Source organism: Coregonus lavaretus, assembly GCF_964263955.1.
Source record: "Coregonus lavaretus genome assembly, chromosome: 14".
Taxonomy (NCBI): domain Eukaryota; kingdom Metazoa; phylum Chordata; class Actinopteri; order Salmoniformes; family Salmonidae; genus Coregonus; species Coregonus lavaretus.
The window spans coordinates 8081672-8095353 of NC_140001.1; the positions used below are offsets into that span (position 1 = coordinate 8081672).

General features: G+C 39.3%; 1 protein-coding gene across 1 annotated transcript in view; it reads right to left on the minus strand.

The window, feature by feature from the left end:
- LOC311141777 (serine-rich coiled-coil domain-containing protein 1-like) overlaps window positions 1-13682 on the minus strand; it is a 76650-nt gene that overhangs the window by 39787 nt on the left and 23181 nt on the right. The window contains exons 4-5 of the mRNA XM_084177230.1: window positions 12166-12256; window positions 9665-9878 (exon numbers count right to left, since the gene is read on the minus strand). Coding sequence (XP_084033356.1) covers window positions 9665-9878; window positions 12166-12256 — 305 coding nt within the window. The remainder of the gene's footprint in view (window positions 1-9664; window positions 9879-12165; window positions 12257-13682) is intronic.

Genomic DNA, 13682 nt, shown 5'->3' on the forward strand with positions numbered 1-13682 from the left:
CTCTTTCACAAAAGCTCTCAACCTATAACCTATATACTTATTATGGACACAGTATGCTTTACATTAGTTATCTTGTTGTTGTTAGTTGTTATTAGTCCCATCCTTCAACTCCATTTAACACCTCCCATCTATCTCGTAACACCATCCATATTGGATTTCTATTTGCCATATATTTTTCAACTGTACTGTGATGTTTTGCAAGAGTTCTGAACCCTTCTATTCTCATTGTTTCTACAGATTGTAAATAGAAAATAAACATTTTTGCTAAAAGTATTATTATATTATTGATCGATTGACTATGACTTTTCAGATCACCCAGTAGTGCTTTCTGCAGGGTTAGCTCCAGGTAAATATTGCAATCCTTTAGCCATTCCTGGACCTGTGTCCAAATACAAGCTACAAATGGACAGTACCAAAACAAATGATCTAATGATTCTATCTCTTCGCAGCAAAAGCTGCAGAGCTGGGAAGATTGTATCCCCCATATAAATAACATTCTATTGGTAGCAAGAATTTTGTATAATAATTTAAATTGAATAATTATAAGTTTTGAATCCGGTGTCGTTTTGCGTATCAGTTCATAAACACTATGCCATGGAATCGGTACGTCAAAAATCTCTTCCCAACTATTTTGCAATCTATATGGGACGGCTGTCAATCCTTTGGTCCTTAAATAAAACTGGTATACTTTTTTATTTATCATAATTTTTTTAAACAATTATGTTCTTTAATGCAGGGCCGACAGACAAGTTCCTTACTTTTTCCCCCTTCCACTTTCCTCTTCCATTTCTGCGGTAATGCTGCAATTATTTGGTTGTAATTTTGGGTAGAGCAGACATTTACATATGTTTTTGTTAGCTGCATGTGCGACATAACTCCACCAGTCCTACCTATCATTTACGAAGATTATACCTTTTTTATATATAAAAAAATAAATGTTTTTTTATCAATTAGTATATTTGAGTTTAACCACAATATTTGTTGCTTTATTTGTTCTGTCGTTTCTGGAGGATTAAATTGAAATTGCAACCAACTTTCTATGGCTTGTTTTAGAAATAGTGATATTTGGGAGATTATTTCCATTTCAAATAAATGAAAGTGAGAGGTTGTAATCTGAATAAAGGGAAAAAGGCCATTCTTGAACATTGGGTGAGACAATCTTACTAATTTGCTAGAGAACCAGTTCGGATTTAAGTATAACGTTTGTATGAAATGTATGCACTCACTAACTGTAAGTCGCTCTGGATAAGAGTGTCTGCTAAATGACTAAAATGTAAATGTAAATGTATGACTGAAGCTTTTAGTGATAGGTCTAATGCTTTAATATTTAATTATTTCTGTCCTCCGAATTCATATTCATTATATAAATAGGCCCGGTTAATTTTGTCTGGCTTGCCGTTCCAAATAAAATGGAATATTTTTTCTCATATAATTTAAAAAACTGTTCGCTAGGCGTAGGCAAGACCATAAGCAAATAGGTAAACTGGGATAATACTAAAGAGTTAATCAGGGTGATTTTTCCACAAATTGACAGGTATTTACCTTTCCATGGTAGCAAGATCTTATCTATTTTTGCTAACTTTCTATTAACATTTATTGGATTGAGATCATTTATTTCATTTGGGATATGTATTCCGAGTATATCCACATCACCATCAGACCATTTTATTGGTAAACTACATGGTAATGTACACATTTTATTTTTTAGTCGCTCTGGATAAGAGCGTCTGCTAAATGGCTTAAATGTAAAATAATGTAAAATTTGTATTTTTTTGTGATCCAATACGTAATATAGTACATTTATCATAATTTGGTTGTAATCCAGAGAGGTTAGAAAATGTATCTAGATCCTCTATGAGTCTGTGGAGGGATTCAAGTTGTGGATTTAAAAGAAAACATGAATCATCAGCGTACAATGACACCTTTGTTTTTAAGCCCTGGAATTGTTGGATCTGATTTTAATAGCTAACATCTCGATGGCCATAATAAATAGATATGTCGATAGTGGACAACCTTGTTTCACTCCTCTTGACAGTTTAAAACTTTCGGAGAAATAGCCATTATTTCCTATTTTACACCTAGGGTTACTATACATGATTTTAAACCATTTTATAAGAGATTCTCCAAAATTGAAACGCTCCAGGCATTTATATATAAACCCCAGTCATACTTTATCAAATGCCTTTTCAAAGTCTGCTATGAATAGCAGGCCTGGTTTCCCAGATTTTTCATAGTGTTCTACTGTTTCCAATACTTGCCTTATATTATCTCCAATGTATCGTCCATGTAAAAAAACCTGTCTGATTAGAATGAATAATGTACAACAATACCTTTTTAATTCTATGCGCTATACATTTTGCTAGAATTTTTGCATCACAACACTGAAGTGTAAGGGTCCTCCAATTTTTTTAATGGACTGGATCTTTATATTTTCCACTCGTATCCTGTTTCAGTAATAATGAAATCAGACCTTCTTCTTGAGTGTCTGATTATCTACCATTTACATAGGAGTGGTTAAAACATGCTAATAACGGTCCTCTGAGTATATCAAAAAAGGTTTGGTATACCTCGACTGGTATGCCATCCAACCCTGGAGGTTTCCCGGACTTAAAGTATTTAATTGCATCCAGAAGTTCCTCCTCTGTAATTTCACTTTCACATTAGTCTTTCTGTATGGCTGTTAATTTTACATTATCAATAGAAAAAAAATCTCTACAATTAGCTTCAGTTAGAGGAGATGGAGGCGACTGAAACAAAAACATATGCTTAAAGTACTTTGCTTCCTCCTTCAAACTATAATTTGGTGAATCATGGGTGACTCATTTGTAACCAGTTTCAGTAAATTCTATTTGGTAGCATTTCTATGTTGAAGATTTAAAAATAATTTGGTGCATTTTTCCACATATTCCATTCAGATTGCTATATATTTGTAATATATTACACTTGATCTTTCTTGAATACATTTCTCAATTTCTTTTTGTTTTTCCTATAATTTATTCTGAGCCTCTATGTTACAGTTTTTATTGCTATCTATCTGTTCTATAATATAATAATATGCCATTTAGTAGACGCTTTTATCCAAAGCGACTTACAGTCATGCGTGCATACATTTTTGTGTATGGGTGGTCCCGGGGATCGAACCCACTACCTTGGCGTTACAAGCGCCATGCTCTACCAGCTGAGCTACAGAGGACCACTGTTCTGTTAGACCTTCTATTTCCTTTGTTAGTATGGACTCTTTTGACCTAAATTGCTTTTGTTTTCGAGATGAGTACTGAATTGCATGGCCTCTAAAGGCACATTTAAAAGTGTCCCATACAATAAGGGGATTTGCTGTACCTATGTTATGTCGGGAAAAAATCTGTAATAAATTCCTCTGTCCTAGTTAAAAACAAGTTATCATCCAATAGGCTTTGATAAATGTCCAATATCCTCGCCCACGTGGAAATTGCCAATTATATGATGGTCTGACCGCATTCTGTCCCCTATCAACACTTTTTAAACTTTTGGTGCCAACGAGAATGACATAAGAAAAGAAGTCAAGACGACTAGCTTGATTGAGTCTCCGCCATGTATATCTCACTAGATCAGGATATTTAAGCCTCCATATATCTACTAGTTCTAATGTATCCATGACATTTACGATTTCCTTAAGAGCATGAGGGTGATAGTTTGTAGTGTGATTTCCTTTACGCAAGTGTTGTTTTTAGCAGATATCCACTACAGGGGAAAAAGTGCACAAATGTATTCTATCAATATTTCCCTGTTGTGATAGTTAATCTCTGTGGGGTACACAGAAAATATGTTACACATTAAGGTAATACTCTCCATCAGCATTTCCTGCTAGGCCACGTCAAAAGGCTTCTCTAATATAAACTATTAAGATAGCAATGCTTTTGTTGCAATGAGACTTTTATCCATGCTGTTCGTGGCTCTCACTGTTCTACCTAATCAGTTCCAACCCTGGAAGGAAGCATTTGGCGCTAATGGCTTTATGTGATAACAGCTTCATATAAAGAGCAATGGGACTTCATGTCCATTCTGTTCATGAGTTTTAATATGAGCCTTCCTTCCTTCCTGCATGGGAAAACAGTGACTGCTCACAGTTGGGATGTGTCAGGGATAAATGACAGCTGTAGTGAGTGTTATTAGCCCATTCTGAAAATATATTGAATAATTTAACCCCTTACACTCATGGAAATTGGCCTATACAAGCATTTCGCTACACCCGCAAAAACATCTGCTAAATATGTGTTTGTGACCAATAAAACGTCATTTGATTTTATATCGATAGGGACACATTGACATGTTTCTGTGTCAGGCATAAATGACAGCTGTAGTGAGTGTTATTAGCCCATTCTGAAAAGACATAGAAGGATTTAACCCCTAACACTCGTGGAAATTGGCCTATATGGATAGGGCCAAATGTACATGTTTCTAACAGAAGAAATATAAAAAGCATATGCATGACAATGGTAGCAATTGAAAGAACACTTTGGAGATTGTGGGAAAATGATTAGACCAAAGGTGAGGACACAACAGTTCACCTGACACAAGACTGAATCCAAACATTACACTGTTGATTTGATGTGCATTTTACATTTACTGTACTTTTCACAGCATTTTGTCAATTACAAAATCTGAAAATACTCTGGATACATTCAGTAACATGATAAGAATATTCACAACAATTTTGGAGTAGGAGCAAAATGAGAAAAAAACTATTACTAGGGTTTGAGTGAATGTGTCTCCAATTGGCCTCACACCTCTCCAAACTGCACAGTTCCTACGTTATTTCAATGCACTTTTATGACTCAAGGAAAGAGCCTTCAACTATAACATGCTTTTTGAGCTCTCCTAGCTTTGCCATTAAGGAACTAAAGCATGCAAACTTGTCGTTTTTTTGTTTGGAACACAGCCCTGTGTCCCAACAATCACGCAATTACTGCTGTTGTTTACGCAATAAAAAACATTTCTATTATAAAATCGCAATCTGGGTCAGGTGGGCATCATTTCAAATATTATTCTATTGCCAACATGGCTAGCTAAGTTATAAAATATGATCTTACAGTGTTAGGCTTCCAAAAGGTACTTCAGACATACAGCATAGAATGGAGGGATAAGTGCATTCAAGTGAGTGTTCTGCTGCAAATTTTCTTCAGAATATGACAAACATAGTCTCATTCTGTTCAGGACAACCCAGGGTATAACGCATGTCATCCTTGTAACTGTGGATCATACACAGTGATCATAAACGTTGACATTGTAAATTACATGAGTTTTCAAATATGGAAATATGAAGCGCACATTTGAACTCACGGTGTGTGGTTTACTTGTATGACATCAAAGCGGTATTTATTATAATATTCAACGCCTCATCTTTCAGAACACATCGACTCATCTCGATTTACAGCATTTACCTCACCAAGACAACAACATATTTGCAAAAGTAACCCAATTAGCAGGAGGGATGGGGGCAACTTCTTGTTGTGCACGGTGCTCAAGTATATAACGGCTGTCAGTCAAAACCCATAAGGCGCTGTGAAGTGGAGAACCTGAGCTCTGACGTCATGTATACCATGTTACTGTACAGCCCCTTCATTCCAATTTAAGTGTTAATCAGTCTCCCTATCTGTCATGTTCAACCCGTATATACAGGTACGAGTGTAAAGGGCTACAGTACAATTACATTACATTTCTAAGGTCACCAATAAATATTCCAAGCTGTAGTCAGTGGTATAGATGTAGTGAGATCTGTAGTCAGTGGTATAGATGTAGTCAGTGGTATAGATGTAGTGAGAGCTGTAGTCAGTGGTATAGATGTAGTGAGGGCTGTAGTCAGTGGTATAGATGTAGTGAGGGCTGTAGTCAGTGGTATAGATGTAGTGAGAGCTATAGTCAGTGGTATAGATGTAGTGAGAGCTGTAGTCAGTGGTATAGATGTAGTGAGAGCTGTAGTCAGTGGTATAGATGTAGTCAGTGGTATATATGTAGTGAGAGCTGTAGTCAGTGGTATAGATGTAGTGAGGGCTGTAGTCAGTGGTATAGATGTAGTCAGTGGTATAGATGTAGTGAGAGCTGTAGTCAGTGGTATAGATGTAGTGAGAGCTGTAGTCAGTGGTATAGATGTAGTGAGGGCTGTAGTCAGTGATATAGATGTAGTGAGAGCTGTAGTCAGTAGTATAGATGTAGTCAGTGGTATATATGTAGTGAGAGCTGTAGTCAGTGGTATAGATGTAGTGAGGGCTGTAGTCAGTGGTATAGATGTAGTCAGTGGTATAGATGTAGTGAGAGCTGTAGTCAGTGGTATAGATGTAGTGAGAGCTGTAGTCAGTGGTATAGATGTAGTGAGAGCTGTAGTCAGTGGTATAGATGTAGTGAGGGCTGTAGTCAGTGGTATAGATGTAGTGAGGGCTGTAGTCAGTGGTATAGATGTAGTCAGTGGTATAGATGTAGTGAGAGCTGTAGTCAGTGGTATAGATGTAGTCAGTGGTATAGATGTAGTGAGAGCTGTAGTCAGTGGTATAGATGTAGTGAGGGCTGTAGTCAGTGGTATAGATGTAGTCAGTGGTATAGATGTAGTGAGAGCTGTAGTCAGTGGTATAGATGTAGTCAGTGGTATAGATGTAGTGAGGGCTGTAGTCAGTGGTATAGATGTAGTGAGAGCTATAGTCAGTGGTATAGATGTAGTGAGGGCTGTAGTCAGTGGTATAGATGTAGTCAGTGGTATAGATGTAGTGAGAGCTGTAGTCAGTGGTATAGATGTAGTCAGTGGTATAGATGTAGTGAGAGCTGTAGTCAGTCGTATAGATGTAGTGAGGGATGTAGTCAGTGATATAGATGTAGTGAGAGCTGTAGTCAGTGATATAGATGTAGTGAGAGCTGTAGTCAGTGGTATAGATGTAGTCAGTGGTATAGATGTAGTGAGAGCTGTAGTCAGTGGTATAGATGTAGTCAGTGGTATAGATGTAGTGAGAGCTGTAGTCAGTGGTATAGATGTAGTGAGGGATGTAGTCAGTGATATAGATGTAGTGAGGGCTGTAGTCAGTGTTATAGATGTAGTCAGTGATATAGATGTAGTGAGAGCTGTAGTCAGTGGTATAGATGTAGTGAGGGCTGTAGTCAGTGGTATAGATGTAGTGAGAGCTGTAGTTAGTGGTATAGATGTAGTCAGTGATATAGATGTAGTGAGAGCTGTAGTCAGTGGTATAGATGTAGTGAGGGCTGTAGTCAGTGGTATAGATGTAGTGAGAGCTGTAGTCAGTGGTATAGATGTAGTGAGAGCTGTAGTCAGTGATATAGATGTAGTGAGGGCTGTAGTCAGTGGTATAGATGTAGTGAGGGCTGTAGTCAGTGGTATAGATGTAGTGAGGGCTGTAGTTAGTGGTATAGATGTAGTCAGTGATATAGATGTAGTGAGAGCTGTAGTCAGTGGTATAGATGTAGTGAGAGCTGTAGTCAGTGGTATAGATGTAGTGAGAGCTGTAGTCAGTGATATAGATGTAGTGAGGGCTGTAGTCAGTGGTATAGATGTAGTGAGGGCTGTAGTCAGTGGTATAGATGTAGTGAGGGCTGTAGTCAGTGGTATAGATGTAGTGAGAGCTGTAGTCAGTGATATAGATGTAGTGAGGGCTGTAGTCAGTGGTATAGATGTAGTGAGGGCTGTAGTCAGTGGTATAGATGTAGTGAGAGCTGTAGTCAGTGATATAGATGTAGTGAGAGCTGTAGTCAGTGGTATAGATGTAGTGAGAGCTGTAGTTAGTGATATAGATGTAGTGAGGGCTGTAGTCAGTGGTATAGATGTAGTGAGAGCTGTAGTCAGTGGTATAGATGTAGTGAGAGCTGTAGTCAGTGGTATAGATGTAGTGAGAGCTGTAGTCAGTGGTATAGATGTAGTGAGGGCTGTAGTCAGTGGTATAGATGTAGTGAGGGCTGTAGTCAGTGGTATAGATGTAGTGAGGGCTGTAGTCAGTGGTATAGATGTAGTGAGAGCTGTAGTCAGTGGTATAGATGTAGTGAGAGCTGTAGTCAGTGGTATAGATGTAGTGAGAGCTGTAGTCAGTAGTATAGATGTAGTGAGGGCTGTAGTCAGTGGTATACAGTACCAGTCAAAAGTTTGGAAGCACCTACTCATTCTAGGCTTTTTCATTATTTTCACTATTTTCTACATTGTAGAATAATAGTGAAGACATCAAAACTATGAAATAACACATGGAATCATGTAGTAACCAAATAAGTGTTAAACAAATCAAAATATATTTTATATTTGAGATTCTTCAAAGTAGCCACCCTTTACCTTGATGGCAGCTTTGCACACTTTTGGCATTCACTCAACCAGCTTCATGAGGTAGTCACCTGAAATGCATTTCAATTAACAGGTGTGCCTTCTTAAAAGTTAATTTGTGGAATTTCTTTCCTTCTTAATGCGTTTGAGCCAATCAGTTGTGTTGTGGCAAGGTAGGGGGGTTATACAGAAGATAGCCCTATTTGGTAAAAGACCAAGTCAATATTATGACAAGAACAGCTCAAATAAGCCAAGAGAAACGACAGTCCATCATTACTTTAAGACATGAAGGTCAGTCAATACGGAAAGTTTCTTCAAGTGCAGTCGCAAATGCCATCAAGCGCTACGATGAAACTGGCTCTCATGAGGACCGCCACAGGAAAGGAAGACCCAGAGTTACCTCTGCTGCAGAGGATAAGTTCATTAGAGTTAACTGCACCTCAAATTGAAGCCCAAATAAATGTGCAGCCCAAATAAATGCTTCATAGAGTTCAAGTAACAGACACATCTCAACATCAACTGTTCAGAGGAGACTGTGTGAATCAGGCCTTCATGGTCAAATTGCTACAAAGAAACCACTACTAAAGGACACCAATAAGAAGAAGAGACTTGCTTGGGCCAAGAAACACGAGCAATGGACATTAGACCGGTGGAAATCTGTCCTTTGGTCTGATGAGTCCAAATGTGAGATCTGTGGTTCCAACCGCCGTGTCTTTGTGAGACGCAGAGTAGGTGTGATGGTGATGCTTTGCTGGTGACACTGTCTGTGATTTATTTAGAATTCAAGGCACACTTAACCAGCATGGCTACCACAGCATTCTGCAGCGATACGCCATCCCATCTGGTTTGCGCTTAGCAGGACTATCATTTGTTTTCCAAAACACACCTCCAGGCTGTATAAGGGCTATTTGACCAAGGAGAGTGATGGAGTGCTGCATCAGATGGCCTGGCCTCCATAATCACCCGACCTCAACCCAATTGAGATGGTTCGGGATGAGTTGGACCGTAGAGTGAAGGAAAAGCAGCCAGCAACTGCTCAGCATATGTGGGAACTCCTTCAAGACTGTTGGAAAAGCATTCCTCATGAAGCTGGTTGAGAGAATGCCAAGAGTGTGCAAAGCTGTCATCAAGGCAAAGGGTGGGTACTTTGAAGAATATAAAATATATTTTGATTTGTTTAACACTTTTTTGGTTACTACATGATTCCATGTGTTATTTCATAGTTGTGATGTCTTCACTATTATTCTACAATGTAGAAAACAGTAAAAATAAAGAAAAACCCTTGAATGAGTAGGTGTGTCCAAACTTTTGACTGGTACTGTAGATGTAGTGAGGGCTGTAGTGAGGTGGTATAGATGTAGATGCAGGGCTCTCTCTCACCTGTGGGTGGTGGTGGTGGCGTCTCTGGGCTCCCTGCCAGGGATCCCGTCTCCAGAGCGCTCCCTGCCAGGGATCCCGTCTCCAGAGCGCTCCCTGCCAGGGATCCCGTCTCCAGAGGGCTCCCGGCCAGGGATCCCGTCTCCAGAGGGCTCAATGGGGGAGTGCAGCTGGTTCAGGAAGGAGGCCAGGGACTGGCTGGAGTCCTCTCTGGATACTACACACACACACAGAAATGCAGTAGCATTCAGTCAACATTATGTGAGGCAATAGGTTTGGTTTTACAGAGTTGACATGTTTAGAATAGCCAACCCTGGATAATATACTATACCGAGTGCCATTATTGAAAAACGAACACTGCACTGAGATAACTAATCTTTCCATTCTATTCACTGGATGCTGCTCAGAGTAAAATACACAATGGCATCTCCGTTAAAGTCTCATTAATGCAGAGAGACGACTAAGAAAACTGTTTTGACAACCAGAAATAACCAGATCTTTAAAAAGGGATGTGGATGGCTCAGTTTCAAGGTAAAACGGAGTGTGTCTCTGCCCTGCAGCCCATAAATTGCTGTGAAACTGCCTGGTTTTTAATAAAAATGCCAAGGGGCCACCTGAGAGATAAAATAGGAGCATCTGTGTGTTCGTGTGTCTGTGTGTCTGTACTCAGGCATGTGTGTGTGCGTGCCTTCATTTGAGTTGGGGTGAGATTTCCCACTTCCTTCTCCTCCTCAGTAAACCACCTTATGACTTCGCTTTAAGTGTGTGATTTATCAAATCTTTGCAAGGATTTCATGGCAGTCTGTGAACCACTTAGTATATAAAAAAATGACTTAGCATGCAAAATAGTTTTCTGCATGTATTAATGATGACACCCCTGGGAGGCTCCCTGTCTAGAGGCTTTGCCCTCAATACGTGTTTATGTGTACTTCGGCGTGATCTGATGCAACCTCTCCAAAAATAGTGGGGGCGTTAAGTGAATTAAGATTGAAGGTAATTCTCCAAGCATGCGTAGATGTTGCATGCCTAGAGATATGGAAGTCTTGTGGAATGGACTCAGACCTCCCGTTAGATAAGCAATGAAGGTCTACAGAAGCCTCAACAGCACCCTCTAGAGTAGCACCATGGTGTAACCGGAGGGCAGCTATTTTCTGTCCTCCTCTGGGTAAATTGACTTCAATACAAAACCTAGGAGGCTCATGGTTCCCCCTTCCATAGACATACACAGTAATTATGAAGATTTCAGGAGGACGTCCTCGAACCCATCAGAGCTCTTGCAGTATGAACTAACATTTTGTCCATCCACTCAAAGGATCAGAGAATGAATCTAGTACTGAAAGGATAAGTAGGCAGGGCAAACCTGTTTTGGTGATTTCTGGTATATCATCAAAATAAATCAAGCACAGCACGTTTTTGGACTCATTCAGCAGTTTTTACCTGATTAAGTACAATACCATTGGAAATTAATGTTGAAAGTTGAATTTATATTCCTAAAATTCTCATCATAAGAAACGAGATTCTATCTGTCCCATTATGGGGTCTGTGAGCACATGGGCAGTGCCATTGAGACAGATACAACGTTGCGATCTCTATGCGACAACGGGGAAAAGAATGAGGAAGAGGATAGAATCTCATTTCTTATGATGATCAGTGATTGTCAGCCACCTGAGCCACCACCTGTTCACCCCGCTACCATCTAGAAGGTGGAGACAGTACAGGTGCATCAATGCTGGGACAGAGAGACTGCTAATCAGCTAAATTTAACACATTTATAAAATATGAATTACTATGTATAGATTTGTAAGACTATAAATGACCAACCACACAGTTTTGGAGTAGTTAGAAGGTCTATTCCCCTGTTTTTGAGAGGAGCTGGCTACTGTACCGGGAGACATCCAATAATTGCGCTAAGCTAACGATATGCTAACTTCAATCATCTCCAAACTGCATGCAGAGACAAAAAAAATGGTATCCATGCGTTTGTCTGACTCTGAATAAGTAGATATACAATCTAAATCTTTAAATCTCGCAGTATCCCTTTAAGATGCATCTATTTCTGATGCTACATGTTATGAGAATATCAAGCTATCTGAACTGGCTTTAAAAAAAATTAACAATTTCCAGTGCCCTAGCAAGTGTCTTTGGTCTAGTTAAAGTAAGCCTTTTCTAAACTTCCTAAATATCTGAGCAAACAAAGTTTATCCTGCTTAAACTTGGGTGTGTACCTGGATATACATGTAGAGGTCATGCTCAAATGTTGAGGGCCAAAGTTTCCCTGGATGGGTGGCTGACAGAGGAGCAGAGAGGCTGGGTGTCTCCCCAATGGAACCCTATTCCCTATATAGTGCACTACTTTTGACCAGAGTCAGATTGGCCCTGGTCAAAAGTAGTGCACTATGTAGGGAATAGGGTGCCATTCGGAATGAAGCCGGTGGCTTTGCTGGTGAATGAATGGGGAGTGTTTATACTGTGACGCTTTGCTGGTGAATGGGGAGTGTTTATACCGTGACGCTGGCGTTGGTCATCAGAGAGCTCCAGGTCCAACATCAGGTCATCCTCATCCAGCTCAGACGAACCCAGGTTGTTCAGTAGGTCCTGAGGACACAATACAGGAAACGTATGTATGACTCGGAGCGTTGGACAAAGCTGAACAACAAGCTTGATGCATGGCACTTGACTTTGGGAGTAGGGTCAGGAGTTATGGGCTATAACTAGGGCCCAGATATGTTCCTTGTAAGGTGAGGAGGTGAGGAACAAACCTGCCACTATAGATATGAGACAAACAGAGATACAAGGTCACTCCGTTTGCATTGACATTTTGTATGTATTGTTAGGGTTCGTTCATGGCTGTGCTGGAAACATAAGGGGTCACCAAGGCAAAGGTTATGAAATACAATCTCTTAATCTCATAACCAATTATCTAATCCATTGAGAATGGGAAGCCATTGGCCCAGTAAACATTGATGAAATGTTCAAAGGCATCCATATTCTGAGTAGTGGTTGTGGAATCATGTTCATGCTCACCCCTTTTCCTTGTGTTTCAAAGGGATATGCTACCATCTTGTGGTGATACCCAGAAAAACAGTTACCCAGGTGGGTCTACTGGAGAAAAAGTATAGAAATGCTGAAGATATGACACTAGAGATGTCTTGGAGATAATGCATCTTTTCTAAGAGTTCCTGATAGACAAGGTAAAAGGTATGGTCAAAATAATAATGTGTTCATATAATTTGGAGGATATTGAGAGATAAATGTGATGCCGTTATCACCGGTGAATCATTCGATTAATGTAAAATGGATATGACTACCAACTAGCCAAAATGTCAGTGTAGTGTACCAAATTTACAGCAAAGTATGTGCATGATGTAATAGCATAGAAAACAGCATAACAATCTGGACTACATGAACTTTGTTTGAACATAACATTGTCACTGCCAGGTTCTGACTCACATTGATGTACTCAACTTTAAGGGGCGGTTTCCCAGACACAGATTAAAACTAGGCATGCTCAATAGAGGATCTCCATTACGAATTTCAGTCCAGGACTAGGCTTAATGTGTCCGGGAAACCGCCCCTAAATGTCAAGCTCAAGTCAAGCGTGCGAAATGGCAGAAATGTTCATACAGTGCATTCGGAAAGTATTTAGACCCCTTGACCTTTTCCACATTTTGTTACATTACAGCCTTATTATAAAATTGAATAAATTGTTTTTTTCCCTCATCAATCTACACATAATCCCCCATAATGACAAAGCAAAAACAGTTTTTTAGAAAATTTGGTAAATGTATAAAACATTTACAGTGGGGAAAAAAGTATTTAGTCAGCCACCAATTGTGCAAGTTCTCCCACTTAAAAAGATGAGAGAGGCCTGTAATTTTCATCATAGGTACACGTCAACTATGACAGACAAAATGATTTTTTTTTCTCCAGAAAATCATATTGTAGGATTTTTAATGAATTTATTTGCAAATTATGGTGGAAAATAAGTATTTGGTCAATAACAAAAGTTTCTCAATACTTT